The 17498-nt window shown below is 34.8% G+C and overlaps 1 protein-coding gene across 1 annotated transcript in view; it reads left to right on the top strand.

The window, feature by feature from the left end:
• The window catches only part of MYO9A (myosin IXA), a 331403-nt gene that overhangs the window by 270201 nt on the left and 43704 nt on the right, over positions 1-17498 (top strand). The window contains exons 33-34 of the mRNA XM_008571047.1: positions 8860-8971; positions 11599-11660. Coding sequence (XP_008569269.1) covers positions 8860-8971; positions 11599-11660 — 174 coding nt within the window. The remainder of the gene's footprint in view (positions 1-8859; positions 8972-11598; positions 11661-17498) is intronic.

Here is a 17498-nt window from a genome sequence, read left to right as displayed (position 1 = left end):
ACTTAAAAATATATCTCTACTCATACACATATATACACACATATAAAACATCTGGGAGTATACACAAGAAACTGATAGCAGTGATTATTTCTATAAAGAGGAACTAAGACAGTTTGGGGTCCAGAGGTAGGAGAAAGTCTGATTTTTCATTGTATTCCATATTATACCTTTTGATCAGATGCATGCATTATATCCATTTAGAATAAAGTTATTTTTAATGAAAAACAACTTTAATGTTAGAGTTCAGTAGAGGAAAATAATGTTTTTATAATTCAGAATTACATGGATATCTGTGAGATGAGATGTCAATATCTTGGAATATTTGAGGCATCATAGAACAAGGCCATAGTAGAAAACTAGGGTGAATGAACGATGAGTTGAATTTTTTTTTTAATTCAGTTAGTTGATTATTTACTTAATTTATTAAGAAAAAAATGACTGCTAATATTGTCCTACCATGTGGTTTGATACAGTCAGAATTAGTGGCATGCTTGGTATGGTTCTGTTTTGTCAGCAATAATCTTTTTAAATTTTTAACTATTTTTTTCAATTGAAAAAGTCATATTAATATAATTTTAAATGATATTCATTATGGAGTAAACTTCTTTCCCAGCCCTTCTTCCCAGAGATAACTACTGTTATCAGTTTTTTTGGTGGTGTTTCAGAAATACCCTGTGCTTATAAAAGCATTTATGTATATGTGTGTGCGTGTGTGTGTGTGTATGTATATATATATATATATATATTCCTCCTCTTTATTCAGGATATTCCAAGTAAAATTCCTTTGGTACTTTGTTTATAGTTGATTTATTTATTACAGAAATTTTAATTTATCACAGAAATTTTAATTTATCAGTCTTTTTTTAATGCTATTAGGGTTTTTGTCTTTGAAAAATGTTTATGTAATTATTACAATTTTTTTTCTTTTCTTTCTTTCTTTCTTTTTTTTTTTTTTTTTTTATTTTTCTCATGCCTTTTCCTAGTACATTTATCATTTCATTTTTCCCCCCTACAAATATCTTTAAATATTCTGGAATTCCTTTTAGTCTCAAGAGTAAGATAGGGATTGTGCTATTCTTTAATAGCATGTCAATTTTCTGAGCACTGTTGAATGATATGTTTCTTTTGCACTGGTTTGAAATACCGTTTTCATAGTATACTCAATTCCAAATGTATTTGGATTTAATTTTGTATTTTCTGTTTTTATTCATTGATCTGTTTATTCTTATGCCAGTACCAAATCTGTTAAATTACTTTTCATTTTATCAAATATATGTACCTATATACCTCTTTATACACATGACTCTAAAATTTCTTAAAAGCTATTCTCACATATTCCCCAGCTTAAATAGAAGTAATTACTATTACCTAAACACACCCTTTTTGTGTGTGTCTTTGCTCAATTCTATGTATTCATCTTAAACATTCCCTCCTCAGTGACACCTTTTTTCCTGTAGAAACACTGAGTCCATTTCTGTTGCTTATGATGAAATACCTGGAACTGGGTAATTTATAAGAAAACAAAATTTATTGCATACAGATTTGGAGGCTATGAAGTCCAAAGTCTAGGGAACACATCCGGTGAAGGCCTTTGTGGTGGTGAGAGTGACCAAGGGGTCTCACATGGCAGAAATGGTGCAGCAGAGAGAGGGAGAGAGGGACTCTTACATGTTCTCCTTTTAAAGCCCTCAGAACCATTCCCCTGACCACCTTATTAATCCCTTCACAAAGGCATGGTCTTCACAATCTAATCACCTCTTCAAGGACCCACCTTTTGATTATCATAATAGGATTTTCCACCCACTAAACAGTCACAGTGGGGATCAAACTTCTAATACATAAAACTTAGGGGACACAATTCAGTCCATATCAGTTACTTCTTTCTTTGTGCTTCTATTGTGCTTTGGAACTTTTACCACCTGCTAACCTAATTGCACACTTTCAAAACCACTGCTTTAGGTCTCGATCTCTTGATTCTCATTTTAGCTAGCAGGAATAGGGAAAGTGCAAGAGAGCTCATAACTTCAAGCATGACTTGGAAGTGGCACTAGTCACTTGTGCTCACATTTCATTTTCCAGGACTACTCATGGGGCAATTTATAGATACAAAAGAAGCTGGGAAATGTAAAGTTTTAATAGACAGTCATGTGCCCAGGTAAGAGCTTGGGAGTTCTATATGAAAGGGAGAAAGAAAGAATGGATATTGGTAGGCAGTTAGCATTTTCCATAACCATGTGCTTATTCCAGTTCCTGACACATAGTAAGCATGTATAAACATTTGATTGAATGAGTAAATGCATGAGTGATTTGAAAGGGCTTCATGGTCCACCCTGTACTCCTGCTCAGCCTTACTTTTCACTACTTTCCACCAACTTGTTCTAGCAGCCATAATATTCTCACGGTCCTGGACTAGCTCTTTTTGTTTCATTTTCACTTCCCCTCCCCTTCGCTCCCCTCCCCTTCCCCTTTCACTCTCTTCCCTTCACCTTCTTTTCATTTTGACGTAATTGCAGAATTCCAGAAAAGTTTCAAGTGAGGTACAATGAATCCTGTATCCCTTTCTCCAGACATATTTATATTTCACCATTTGTCCTCATATTGCCCTTTGCAACAAGATCTTTGTTGCACTGAATTGTCATGCCTTTTTAGTCTCCTTTAATCTACAACAGTTCCTCATTCTTTTTAGGTTTTATGACATTATAATATTTTTTTTTTCCTTTTTGTCTTTTTTACTGACCGGCAACGGGATCGCAACCCTCGGTGTCGCGCCCATACCGGGGACCGGCAACGGGATCACAACCCTCGGTGTTGCGCCAGCACCGCGCTCAGCCAGTGAGCGGGAACCGGTCTCCACATGGAATCCGAACCCTCGGCAGGAGCGCCGCCGCGCTCCTAAGCGGCGGCACTCTCCAGTGTGCCACCAGGCCGGCCCTATGACATTGTAATATTGAAGAACATGGGCCACTTATTTTATAGAATGTTTCTGAATTTGAGTATGTCATATTTCTTCAGGATTAGATGCAGGTTATACATTTTGGCATCGAATACCACAGAAGAGATGCTGAGTTTTTTAAATGTGTGATATCAGAAGATACATGGTGTCTGTTTGTCCCATTACAGTTGATGTCTGCAATGGTGTTTCACAAAATCCAGTGAAGTTGCTACTGTTTTCCTTTCTAATTAACTAGTATCTTGTGGGGAGATACCTGAGACTGTTTAAATAAATATCCTCTTATTCCTTAAACTCTTACCCACTGGTTTTGGTATCCCTTGATGATTCTTGATGAATCAAGTATTGCTATGATGGTTGCTAAAAAGTGATTATAAAAAATTTCATCACTCAATCTACATTCATTAGTTGAATTTTTTCTGTAAAGACGAACATTTCCTTCTTATTTATTTAGCTCAAAGGATGACTCACTGGCCAATTTGTGACAATTTGAGCATCAAAATAAATAAGAGTAAAAGATTATAATCAATTGACTAAAATAAGAATTCCTGAGTCCACACAGATATAAACAATTTCTTTTTAATGTATATTTTTTCCTAATAATATATTTTTTCATTCAAACTTTTTAAAAAGTATATATACTGAGAAGTCTAACGCCCACCCCCTTTGTCCTCTAGAGGCAAATTTCTTAGTTTCTTATTTAACTTTGCAGTGTTTCTTTATCTAATATAAGCAACGAGATTATATATGTTTATTTTCTATCATTTCTTACACAAAACATAGCATATTATATAATAACAGCATAATACTCTTTTGTGCCTGGCTTTTACCATTCAACAGTATATTTAGGAGGTCCTTCTGTATCTGTGATAGGTAGAATTCTAAAGAAGTTCCCCCAACATTCTTGTCACCTGGTTATTCACTGACATGCTAATCTAGGTACTTCTGTGAAGGGACTTTGCAGATGGAATTGAGGTTGTTAATCAACTCAATTTAAGAGTTTATTTTGGATTATGCAGATGAAAGTGTCTGACAGCCACATCATAGTGGGTTGTTAAATATTTAGATTTTTGCCAGTCTGATAAATGAGAAGTATTTTATCTCCATGTAGTTTGAATTTGCTTTTCTCTCATTATCAACGAGATTGAGTATCTCTTCTTATGGATAAGTACCATTTGCTTTTTTTTTTTTTTTGGTGGCGTGTATGTTTATGTTCTTCACCCATTTTTCTATTGTTTTGGGTCTTTTCAATTTCTAGTAACGCTGTAAATGAGAGAAGTTACCCTTTGTGATATAAATTGCAAACTGTGAATGTTTTCACAGTTTGTCAGTGTATTTTCACTTTGCTTTTGATGTTATTTAGCATGAAGATTTTTATTTTTATGAAATTAAATTTACCAATCATTTCTTTTGTAACTTCTGAATTTTGAGACTTTACCTGTTATCAGTGGTTACCAACATCATTTACTTAAAAGTCAGTCTTTACCCATCTACTTTGAGATGGTCACCTTTTTTATGTACCAAATTCTCCCTTTTTACATTCTAATTTCCCACTTTATGCCTGGATCTTTTTATTCTGTTCCATTGGTTGATCTGAATATCCATGAGCCATTTTCAATTATTTTAATAATTGAACTTTTATTATGTTTAATAATTGACAGGGCTAAGTCCTCCCAAATTGTCCCCACATCCCAGGATTTTTCTGATTATTACTTATTTTTCCAAATGAACTTTTAATCTGATTGTCTAGTTTATTTTTTAATTTTTTTTGTCTTTTCCGTGACCGGTAAGGGGATCGCAACCATTAGTGCGGTGTCGCCCGCCCCGCGCTCAGCCAGTGAGTGCACCCGGCCATTCCTATATAGGATCCGAACCCACGGCGGGAGCGCCACTGCCCTCCCAGCGCTGCACTGTCCCGAGTGCGCCACAGGGCCGGCCCCTGATTGTCTAGTTTGAGGGGAAAGAAGATCTATTAGTACTTATATTTAGATTAACTTATATTTATAAATTAACATAGAGAAAACTAACATCTTTATTATTTTGAATCTTTTCATCTGTTCAAGTCTATTTTTGTGTCCTTTAAGAGAGTTTTAAAGTTCTTCATATACAGGGCTTTTAAAAAATTTCTTATATTTATTACTGAATATTTTATATAAGCACAGATAATCGTGATAGTTAATAGTATAATATATATCCTTCCATAATTTTTCTAGACATATATAAACTCTTTAGTGGTTCAAAGTGTGATCTCCTGGGGTTTCTGGGGGCACTTTCAGGGGTTTTGCAAGACCAAAACTATTTTCATAATAGTAAGACATTATTTTCCTTTTTCATTGAGTTTACACAAAAGCAATCATGGGTAAAACTGCTGACAGCTTAGAATGAATCAAGGCAGTGTCTCCAAACTTTGTTAGTAGGCATCATAATCTTCACTGTCACACACTCACAGTTTTAAGAAAAAAAAGGTAGTTTCACTTAAGAAATTCCTTGATGAAGTAGTAAAACTGATTAATTTTGTTACATTTTGATTCTTGAATTCACATCTTAATATTCTGTGTGGTAAAATGGGAAGGATACAATAGCTACATGGTTGTCTGAAAAAATTACTTGTACAATTGAATTGCAAGCTGCTGTAGCCTTTTTAAAAACTGAGATAAAATTTATATAATATAAGTGGTTAAAATTGCAAGCTGCTGTAGCCTTTTTTAAAATCGAGATAAAATTCATATAAAATTCACCATTTTCACCATTCAAAGGATATAATTTAGTAGGTTTCAGTATATTCACTATGTTGAGCAACCCATCACCACTGTGTAATTCCAGAATATCTTATCACCCCAAAAAGAAACTCCAAATCTATTAAGCAATCACTCCCATTCTCTCTTTCCCCAGCCCCTTTACAACCACTAATCTACTTTCTGTCTCTGTCGATTTGCCTGTTCTGGACATTTCATATTGATAGAAGATCATATAATATGTGGCCTTTTGTGTCTGCCTTCATTCATTTAGCATAATGTTTTCAAGGTTCATCCATGTTGCAGCATGTATCAGCACTTAATTCCTTTTTATGCCCAAATAATATTTCATTGTATAGATAAACCACATTTTATGTTTCCATTTATCAGCTGAAGGACATTTGAGTTATTTCCACTTTTTGTCTGTTATGAGTAATGCTACCATGAAAATTTGTGTACAAGTTTTTGTGTCAATGTATTTTTAGCTACTTCTTTCATAGAATACCATTTTTACTTACACTCATTATTCACATAGGTATTTGGCAGACGTTTCCTGAAAATAAACAAAGTGACCCTGCCATTTTAAGAACAACTGACAATATTTGTTAACAGTGGTAAAATTTGAGCATTCAAATTTCGGAAAACCTGTATCTGCCACGGTGTGTGGCACTTTCCCAGTAAAGTTTTCTGATGAGATCAGTGGTAATATTAAGGAATATGACTTTTTGATGCTACATAATTAAATGTCAGTATCTGGAAGAACTGTACAATTCAGTGAACCAGTATTTTCCAAATGACCGATGCGTAATACTATAAAAGCAAGTATAGGTAAAATGTCTGTTCAAAATGCAAAATAGACCAGTGGGTTTTGTTGAGGTAACTTTACTTGCCACATAATTTATCTCTTTTAAGTGTATAATTCAATGATTGTAGTAAATTTACACAGTTTTCCCATCACCTCAATCCAATTTTAGAATATTTGCATCACCCCATGTGGATTTTTTTTTGTGCCAATTTGCAGTCACAGCCCTTTACCAGTTTCAGGCACTACTAATCTACTTTCTGTTTCTATAGTTTTGCCTCATCTGGACATTTCATATAAATGGAATCATAATGTGTGGTGTTCGTATACAGCTTCTGTATTAGTCCATTTATGTGGCTTATAACAAAATATACAGAACTGGGTATTTTATAAAGGAAACAAAATTTATTGCTTACAGTTTCGGAGGCTCGGAAGTCCAAAGTCCAAGGAACACATCTGGTGGTGGCAGCAGTGACCCAGAGTTCTCACATTGCAAGATGATGGAAGCAGAGAGAGAAAAAGAGACTAACATTCTCTTTCACTCTCTTTTTAAAAACCCTCCAACCATACCCATGACCACCATTTTTAATCCATTCATTATGCCATGGCCCTGCAATCTAATCACCTCTTCAAGGCCCCTTCTTTCAATTACCGTAATAGGATTTCCCACCCTCAAGAGTTATAGTGGAAATTAAGCTTCTAATATATGAACTTTCGGGACATAATTCAAGCTTCAGTGAGTTTGGAGGAACATTCAGTACACTACAGCTTCTTATCATAATGCTTTTGAGGTTCATCCATGTTGTGTTTATCAGTAATTCAGTCTTTTTTAGTGCTGAATAGAATTCCACTGCATGAATATGCCACATTTTATTTATTCTTTCATCAATTGATAGACATTTGGGGTTTTTTGTATTTTTGACTGTTATGAATAATGCTGCCATGAACATTTGTGTACAGGTTTATTTGTAGACATCTTTTTTTCATTTCTCTCGGGTATAAACCTGAGAGTAGAATTTCTGGGTCATATGGTAACTCTGTGTTTAAAATTTTCAGAAACTGCCAAACTTTTTTCCATGTGACTGCACCATTTTACAATTCTATCTGCATTGTCTGAGGGTTCCAGTCTATCCATATTCATACTGGGATATTCATACTTGTTACTCTCTATCTTTTTCATTATAGTCATTCTAGTGGGTATGAAGTGGTATCTCACTGTGGTTTTAATTTGCATTTCCTTGGTGACTAATGATGTTGAACATCTTTCCATGTGTGTATTGGCCATTTGTACTTCTTTACTGAGCTGTCTATTCAATATTTTGCCAAGTTTTGAGTCTTATTATTGGGTTGTAGCATTTCTTTATTCTGGATAGAAATCCTTTATCAACAGTATAACTTATAAATATTTTCTACACTTCTGTGGCTTTTTTCTTAATGGTATCTTTGAAAGTTAGAGTTTTAAATTTTAATGAAGTCCACAACAATAGATTTTAATGTCACAGAGCATGAAGAGTTCATTGGTATGGTATTTTATTTCATGTTTTAATTAACCTTTAAGTTACCATTTCTAAAGTTTTTGTGTAGTATCGTTATCTGAAAGGACTAATAAAATTTTCCTCCATTTTCCAGTTTCATATCTGTAGGAATCTGGATTTTCTTTATATGTTTCAAACTAAATTGCATACTGCAGCAGTTAGTGCAGAAGTGGGTGTAAGAATCCAGGTGTCTTTTATTAAGCCAGACATTAAAGAGATTACAAAAATGTAAAGCAGTATCCCTTTTGTCACTAATTTTTTTTTTCTTTAAAGATATAGTTGTTTTTATTAAAATGTATAGTACATTTATTGTTAATTTTAAGTGAATTAATGAATAAGTACTTTAAATTTTTTGTTTAAATGCTAGTATAGTAAATATCAATAGGAATAACTCAAGCAAACAGAAGCTCTTTGAGGTTATCAGTAATTTTCAGGAGTGTAAAAAGGCTCCTGAGGTTTAAAGAAAATAAATTTGAGGCTGGCTAGTTAGCTCAGTTGATAGGGTTTGGATCCCCATACCAGCCAGCTGCCAAAAAAAAGAGAAAAGAAGAATTTAAGAACTGCTTTTAATTTAACATGCTGATTCAGAGTCACATAAGATAGCTGTTACATGTTTCTTCTATGGCTTTCTGTTTTTTGTAAGTTGACCATGTTTATCCAGATTGTTAGCTTTTTGAAAGCAGGGACCATATTTCTCAGACAATCATAATTTCCCTCCTGGAGTAAGTACCTAAGGAAGACTTAACAAGGGATTGAAGGATTTCCCATTGGCGGGCCACGTTTGGGCAGCATTTACTGTATTGGCTTTAATATAAACACCTACATTTTGTTATTCAGGTGGAAGAGCACAATGGTCACATATTTAAGGCCACCCAATATAGCATTCCTACATACTGTGAATACTGTTCTTCTTTGATATGGATAATGGACCGGGCCTCTGTTTGCAAACGTAAGTATGAGAGGTCTTTTAAGGAATTTTTTTAAACCACCAGACATTCTGTTTCTTATATCATCTTCAATACAAAGGAGTTATTCATGCTGTCTAATTCTTTAGCCTAATGTCTCACTATATTCTCCTTCACCCACTCTCTGTATCCAGATCAGATACTTTGGTGTTATTTGGCCACTGAGAGCCTTGTACTTGCAGCTTACTCTATCTGAAATGCTCTTCTCCCAGATGACTTAATTTTTCAGTTAATTCATGTCTCCACTCACATGTCATCTCCTTAGAGCTCTTTCCTTACTCTCCTTTCTAAAATGCTACCCTATCCCAAAATTCTCTATCCCTCTGCTCAGATTTAATTGTCTTTATAGCACTTAACCACCTTCCAAAATTATATATTTGAGTATCTATTTGTTTTCTTGTTTGTCAGTCTATCCCCACTAGCATACATGCTCTATAAGGTCAGGAAACTTATCTCTTTTGTGTTACCAATACCTAGAACAGTTCTGGCACATAGTAAGTTTTAATAAATATTTGCTGGGTAGATGGGCCTATAGGTGGATGGAGAGATAAATTAACAGATTCTTAGAGTATAACCAAAAAGGTACTTTTTCTACTTTAATCCTTTCAACAGATCATAAAAATCCTAAAATGTGAGTAGAGACCCTTTGTAAATCAACTTGGTCTGGCTTACACTAGACCTGTAGCTTCTCTGCACCTAATTTTATACACTTATTTAGATGCTGTCAGTAAGTCTTTGAGGATTTGCTTTTACTAATGTGCCAGAATTAAATGAAGGAGATCTTAGGAAGAACTGGTCCAGTATGACAACAGAGGTAAAAGTCATGTTCACCATAGCAGAATCACTACTACTCCTGGATATGTTCACTTGTTCTGTGGTTCAACAACAGTTTCTCTTTTGTTTTATCATGAGTAATCTGAAAAATTATGACAGTAAAAGTAAGAAGTAGTTTGAAGTGTACTTGACTGTTTTGTTACTCTGCTTGTTCTGTGGTTCAACAACAGTTTCTCTTTTGTTTTATCATGAGTAATCTGAAAAATTATTACAGTAAAAGTAAGAAGTAGTTTGAAGTGTACTTGACTGTTTTGTTACTCTGATTCTTGTGGGTTTGAAGTAATGTCTTCTGTGACTCAAAGTTGAAAGTTTAAAAAATTTGTTCTTTTATGACTGGTTTAATTTCTTAATAGAATTGACTAACTTTCTTTGTAACATCATCCTGGTGATGTTACCAGTACAATGACATGATGACATGACTTTCCCTTTCCCTATTTGATGTTGGCCTGGAAAACGCCACTAGTTTTACATTAGAAGCAGAAGAAAGGACGTTCAGGTGTTGATATACAGGAGTTGGTATAGCAAAATGGCACAAGCCAACTGAATTTTCAGTATCCTCCTCTTTTTCTACTTTTTTTTTTTTTGGTGGCTGGCTGGTATGGGGAAGTGAACCCTTTACTACAAGGCCACACTCTAATCAACTGAGCTAATTGGCCCACTCTTTCAGTATTCTTCTCTTACTGTGTCTCTTCTGACTCATCAGCCTCCCAGTCACCATGTCATCTACTACTCCAAGAAATTATTTTTGCTCTGAACCTTTTCTTTATTTCATCTTCTCAATCACAGCTGATATTCTCTCTGTACTGGTTCCCCAGAGCTCTATCCTGGACCTTCAGAGATAATAATGCCTTTCTTATATCTTAATGTACTACCCACTTTGTTTTCATTTCAGTAGGGGTCTTCCTGACCCATAAGAATGATTCTTAATAGATATTTCTGTGATTTTAGCACATTGTAGAGCATGTATGTGCAGAAACTTGAATACTAATTTGTGAACTAAACCACAAAGATAGACAAATATCCCACTGAAGTTTTGGAGTAGGGGTTGTGGTACAAGGGCAGGATAGGCAATCTTGAAAGAGTAAAACCTTTTTTATTGGCAGTGGCTAGAAATTGTAGGCATGTTACTCAACTTCATTTTCCCCAATAGAATGGGTTAAAATCCTTTTTAGTTGTAACGTAGTACAAATTACATATATGATGTTATAGCAGTCTCAGATTTAAAGAAAAAACTTAGGTCTAAAATAGTGTTGTATGCTTCAAATTTAGAAGTTTAGAGACTACTTGGAGTCTTCATTAGGCAGGGTCTGGGCTACATTCTTAAAGTAACATTCTATGAACTTGTAAGTGCATGGGTGAGAGTCTAAAAACTAGTTTCACTGTATGTGTGTGTTTATTTTTAATCCATATATGGTGGTTTCTGATGCATTGTTTTTAAAATTCTAGTCCTTTTTATTTACTCAGATACATAATTTGTGTTGTATTGGTGTACTACCTATCTTATTTTTCACCCAACATTATTTGCAAATGGACTTTATTTTTTAGAGCTTTAGTAAATAAGTTAAAATCAAAATTTTGTATCACTAATGTAAATAGAAAAATCAACATGACATGCCATAAACAGATGCTGTCATTAATTTTTTCCTAATACTTGCTGAAATAAATGCATATCAAGTCAAAAATAAAATAAAATAAAATAAAATAGTGTTGTAAACTTGATAAGTTCTTATCATTGATGAGCAAGCATCTAAAAATGCATTCTTAACCTGTTTTTCAGTATGCAAGTATGCTTGCCATAAGAAGTGCTGTCTGAAAACCACAGCCAAATGCTCTAAAAAGGTAAGAAGTATCACTTATCAATAATAAATAACAGATCTGCTGGTCTTTTGTGCCTTATGGAAAGAAATCAAGCCCTCTTTGATGGTTTTGTAGAGCAGTGGTTTTCAAACTTCTTAACCACAAGTCACAGTAAGAAATAAGTTTTATGTCATGATTCAACATGCACATATAGGGGGAATGTGTGTATATGCCTGAGTTTCCATGGAACAATTTTACCTTTACTATATGAGCTACTAAATTGATTTCACAAGCCATAATTTGAAAAACACTGCTTTTAAAAGGTTTCTACTTCCTTAAACACAGGTCTTCCTAGGAATTGTCCTTAAGGTAGTGGCTACAATTAAAGATGAAAAAACTTAAACATGAACACCAAAATTCACCAACGTAGTTCGTCTTTTCACATATTTCTTCTTGGATAAACAGAAAACTGAACATGTACTCTTTGATACCTCTGCTTCAAGGAAGCAACCATTTTTGAGAAATTTCAGGCTTTTTATTGATGTATAATCACAACATTTTCTTACTTATTATTCACATACTGACAATTGTTATAATACTGTGCAAATCTGAACTATTATATAAACTTGTGCATGTTGTTTACAGCCCATGTATTGAATTTGCGTCTGTTCCAAATTGGTAGACAAATCATGGCATACTATAAAGAAACATTAAATTCAGGACTTAAAATACAGTAAAATGAGACATTTGTTTCCATTTAAGATGGAGTGGCTGTGGCGGACCAATACTAAAAATGTCTGTTGGCAAGCATCAGGGAGCTGTTCAGGCAAATTGGACTTTTAGGGGATTAGATCCTAGAGAGAAGAGAATACAGAGTGGTGAATCTGTATGTGAGATGCTTTCCTCCTAGTGGGAAATTTTCAATTTTTGCTGTTGGATAAGAAATGGATATTCTGGGCAGAGGGCCATATTTAAGAGTCGGAGAAGCCAGCAGAGCTTTTAGCAATCTAATAAGACTATGAAAATAAAATTGGAGTTTAGGACTGCTGGGACTTGAGGGACAATGATTCAGTCATATAGAGAAGTGAGCCTGAAATTCAGAGACTTTGCCTTAAAGGCATTTTTTGCATTCTTAAGCTGTACAGGGCAAAAGGCTCAGAAGCTAATCAGAATTGAAGATTAGAGTTTTCTGTGATTTCACAGTGCTAACAAGAGAAAAATTGAAATTGAGTATCCACCATTGAAGAGAGGACCCTAGTCAATATCCTAGACTCTCAATGAGACCTCTGAAGAACTTTAACCTAGGAATGAGGGTGAACCATTGATAGAATGAGCTTAACAAAAACTGCAAACTAGCTTTGAGGCAGTCCTTGACTGGATTAAAGTGATCTGTTTCTTATTCTAGTCACCCACCAGAAAGGATAGGGTGAAACCTCTCTAAAGAGAGATAAAATCTTCCAGAGCCTTTATAATTTTTTCATATATAATATCAGACATAAATAAGTGAGGCTAAGAGAAAAATGAATAGGCAATTATCAGTAGACCTTATGGATAACCCATATTGAATTACCACATCCATACTTTGAAAAATATTTAATTAATATATTTAAGCAGTAAATAAAAAGATGGAGACAAATACCACATGATCTTACTTGTATGTGGAATTTTAAAAAAATAAATAAAAGTGAGAGGAAGTTGATATCATAGATACAGAGAATGTAACAGTGGGAGACTGGGGAGAGGAGGGAGGTGGGGATGATGGGGAGAGCTTAGGGGTAACTAACAGGTACAAAGTTAGATAGGTGTGTTCTGTTGTACAGTAGGGTGATGATGGTTAATAGTAAGTTATTGTATATTACCAAATAGCTAAAAAAGAGGCTTTTGAATGTTCTCACCATGAAAAAAAAAATGATAAATGCGTGAGGGGTTGGATATGCTAAATACCCTGATGTGATCATTATACAACATATATGTATTGAAACACCAAATCATACCCTGTAAATACCTAAAATTACATTGTACTAATTAAAATTTTTTTAAAAAAGATGAAGTTCACCAAAAAGCTGAAATATATATTTAAATATATATATTTTTAAAGAATCAAATGGTAATTCTAAAAATAAAAAATGCAGTTGAAATTATAAAGTCAGGGCTGGATGGTTTGCTCACTCGGTAGAGCATGGTGCTGAAATTATAAACTCAAAAGAATGGCCATAGCAGAAGAGAAGATTAATGAACTGAAAGGCAAGTCAATGGAAATATCCAGATACGGGGAGCAAAAAGAATGGGGAAATAAAGAAATGACATGAAAGACATAGGAGAAAAGATGAAAGATTCTTAAATGTATGTAGTTGGAGTCCAGGAAGAAAGGAGAGATAACAAGGCAGAAGCAACATTTTAGGAGATAATGGCCAACACATCAAGTCACAGGTTCATGAAGCACTTTTAGCCTAATGTGGGAGAAATAAAAAGAAAATCACACCTAGATGTGCAGTGCTCCAAACAAAATAAAAAAAATTTTTTAAAGCAGTCAGAAGGAAAAAGTAAACATTACCTAAAGGAACAAAGAAAAAGACTACAGCTGACTTCCGAATAGAAATGACAGAAGCTAAAAGACAGTGGCTTGGCATATTTTAAGTGCTAAAGCCAATGTAGAATTCATTACCCAGTGAAAATACCCTTCAAAAGTGAAAGTGCTGAGAAGGCATTTTCAGACAAACAAAAACTCATAATTTGTTACCAGCAGACCAGCACTAAAAGAAATACTAATGGAGGTTCTCCAGGCATAAGGCCTCAGATGGAAACAGAAAAACAGGAAGGAATGAAAGGCAGTTTTGGAAAGAGTACATTATATGTGTAAATATAAATGCATACTGACTGAAAACATAATCATAATGTTGTACAAGGCTTAAAGGTATATATAGAATTAAAATGCATGACAGCAACAACACAAAAAGCAGTTGGGTAAGTGGAGTCAGAATATTCTTAGGTCTGTGTGTCATCTGGGAAGTGGTAAAAATGCTAAAAATATATTAGACTTAAACATGTTAGGGTAGAGGCTAGTGACAGCAGAGCTGCTGCTGGAAGTTGCCAGGCTCCTGAGCTGTGGGGTGTTGTGGGACATGGACCTCAGCCACACATACCTGCCATCTGCAACCAGGCCAGCAAGGACTGCCGGAAGCCTCCAAGCTCCTGAGCTGGGGGTGGGGAGGGAAGCGGGAGGGGAAAGGGGTACCTGAGCCCTGCCCTTCCGCCATTGGAAAGGAACCAGCCGTGAGCTGCCCCTCCTCCCCTCCCTTCTTCCATCCCTCTGCAGCAACATCTTAGAATATAAAAAATAAATAAATAAATAAAAATTAAAAATCTAAAAAAGAAAACATGTTAGGGTATTTGTTGTAATTTCTAAAGTAACCAGTAAAAGAGTAATAATGAGAATATATAACTTAAAAACTAATAAATACTAAAGTGGAAAAAAAATATTTGATTAATGAAAAAGAAGACAAGAAATAAGAGAAAAAGAAACATAAAACACATTGAACAAAGAGAAATAAACAGCAAATTGATAGATAAAGTTCAAATTATACAAGGGTACTTCAAAAAGTTTGTGAAAAAATGGAATGGAAATATGCTAATCTTTCCCGAATTTTTTAAGGATCCCTTATCTGTTTTCAGGAGATACGCTTAATATAAAGATGTAGAAAGGTTGAAAGCAAAAGGATAGAAATAGATATAGCACGCAAAGACTAACCAATAGAAAAGTGGCATAGGTGCACTAATATTAAAGTGTACTTTAAGGCAAGAAGCTTTACTTCAGATAAAGGTGTTTCATAGTGATAAAAGGGTCAACCCATCAGGGAGATACAAAAATTCTAACTTTATAAGCCTCTAATATTATAGCTTCAATATCTGGCAAGCAAAAATTCAGTAAGGATGCAAATGATATGAAAAACTTGGTATAATTGGCATATATTGAACCCTGCATTCTGCACCTGCCAAATATACATTTTTTTCAAGTGCACATGGAATATTTAATAAAATTGAACATATGCTGGGCTATAAAGCAAGTGCCTACAATTTACAAGGGATTGAAAATACAGAGAGTATATTCTTTAAACACAGTGTGGAATTAAGCTTGTAAATCAACAAAAAGATCAAGGGATCATATCCCTGTGCCGGCCAGCTGCCAAAAAAAAAAATTAATTAATTAAAAAAAATAAATCAACAAGAAGATAACTAGACAATTCTCAAATGTTTGGAAATTAAGCAATATATTTCTAAATTACAATAAAAATGGGAAAATATTTTGAACTAAATGATAATAAAAGTATGACATAGCAAAAGTTGTTGGGTACAGCTAAAGTTGTGCTAAGAGGAAAATTTACAGTTCAAATGCATACATTAGAAAAGGAGCAAAGCTGGAGATGATCTGAACCTTCATCTCAAGAAGGTAGGAAGAAAAACCCCAAAACCTAGCAAATTAAGCCCAAAGACAGTAGAAGGAATATAATAATAAAGAGAAAACAAAATCTAGACATGGACTTATGGGAATTTTAGACTTTTAGAATTTCAGAATGTTGGTAATATTCTATTTCTTGATTTGGGTCCTGATTACAAGCATGTATTTGTGATGATTTATTAAGCTGTACGCTCATGATTTGTACACTTTATGTCTGTCATACTTTAATAAAAATTTTATTTGAATTAAATATATCAAAGTTAATTTGGAGGGAAAGTAACTATAAAGCATATGTTATTTTTAAAAAGAAAATGCAGAGTTAAAGTTAAAATTGTTTTAGTTGAAAATAGTAAAAATAATTTGTCTCTTAATTTCAAGATATGGAATATTTTAGCATGTTTAGATTACTTTGTTTTAATCAAATTGTTTTTAATTTTTTTTAATACCCTCAAGTATTTTATTTTCACAAGTCTTAACTATTAACATTCCTAAAGCCATAGGGAGAGCTGTGACATTTAAATAGATTATCGTATGTGTGCATGTGTGTGTCACAGTAATAGCAAAATGTTTGGCTAATTTACTGTTTTAATAATTTCTGTAAGCATTATTATATTTCATTTCTTTAATAATTTATTGAGTATTTGCCATATTTCAGGAACCATGCTAAGTGAAACCATCCAACTTAATCTTTACAACAACCCTCTGAGGTGAAAAGGTGATATTCCTGTTGCAAGTGTGAAATAACAGCCAAATTTATATAATGACAAGACAAAAATTTTAACGTGTCCTTTAAATATTCCAAGATTGTGTCATTTCTGTTCTGCCTCAGACCTAGAAATACTTTTCATAGATATTGTCTGATATTAATTTAACATGCTTCAAAATAGACATGAAATTAATTCTCTCTTTTTTTTTTTTTCCCCTTTTTTGTCTTTTTTCGTGACCGGCATCGGATCGCAACCCTCAGTGTCGCGCCCGTACCGGACCGGGACCGGCAACGGGATCGCAACCCTCGGTGTTGCTCCCGCACCTCACTCAGCCAGTGAGTGGCCGGTCTGTATGTGGGATCCGAACCCTCGGCGGGAGCGCCGCCGCGCTTCCCAAGCGGCGCACTGTAGCTGTGCGCCACTGGGCCGGCCCTGAAATTAATTCTCTAACAATTAAGTGCTGGGGGGCTGGCCCAGTGGCGCACAGCTACAGTGCGCCGCTTGGGAAGCGCGGCGGCGCTCCCGCCGAGGGTTCGGATCCCACATACAGACCGGCCACTCACTGGCTGAGTGAGGTGCGGGAGCAACACCGAGGGTTGCGATCCCGTTGCCGGTCCCGGTCCGGTACGGGCGCGACACTGAGGGTTGCGATCCGTTGCTGGTCACGAAAAAAGACAAAAAAGGGGAAAAAAAAAAAAAGAGAGAATTAATTTCAGG

The sequence above is a fragment of the Galeopterus variegatus genome, unplaced genomic scaffold (genome assembly GCF_000696425.1).
Source record: "Galeopterus variegatus unplaced genomic scaffold, G_variegatus-3.0.2 Scaffold657, whole genome shotgun sequence".
NCBI lineage: Eukaryota > Metazoa > Chordata > Mammalia > Dermoptera > Cynocephalidae > Galeopterus > Galeopterus variegatus.
The sequence above is the reverse complement of the archived record's forward strand: the minus strand, read 5'-3'. Positions and strand labels throughout refer to the sequence as shown.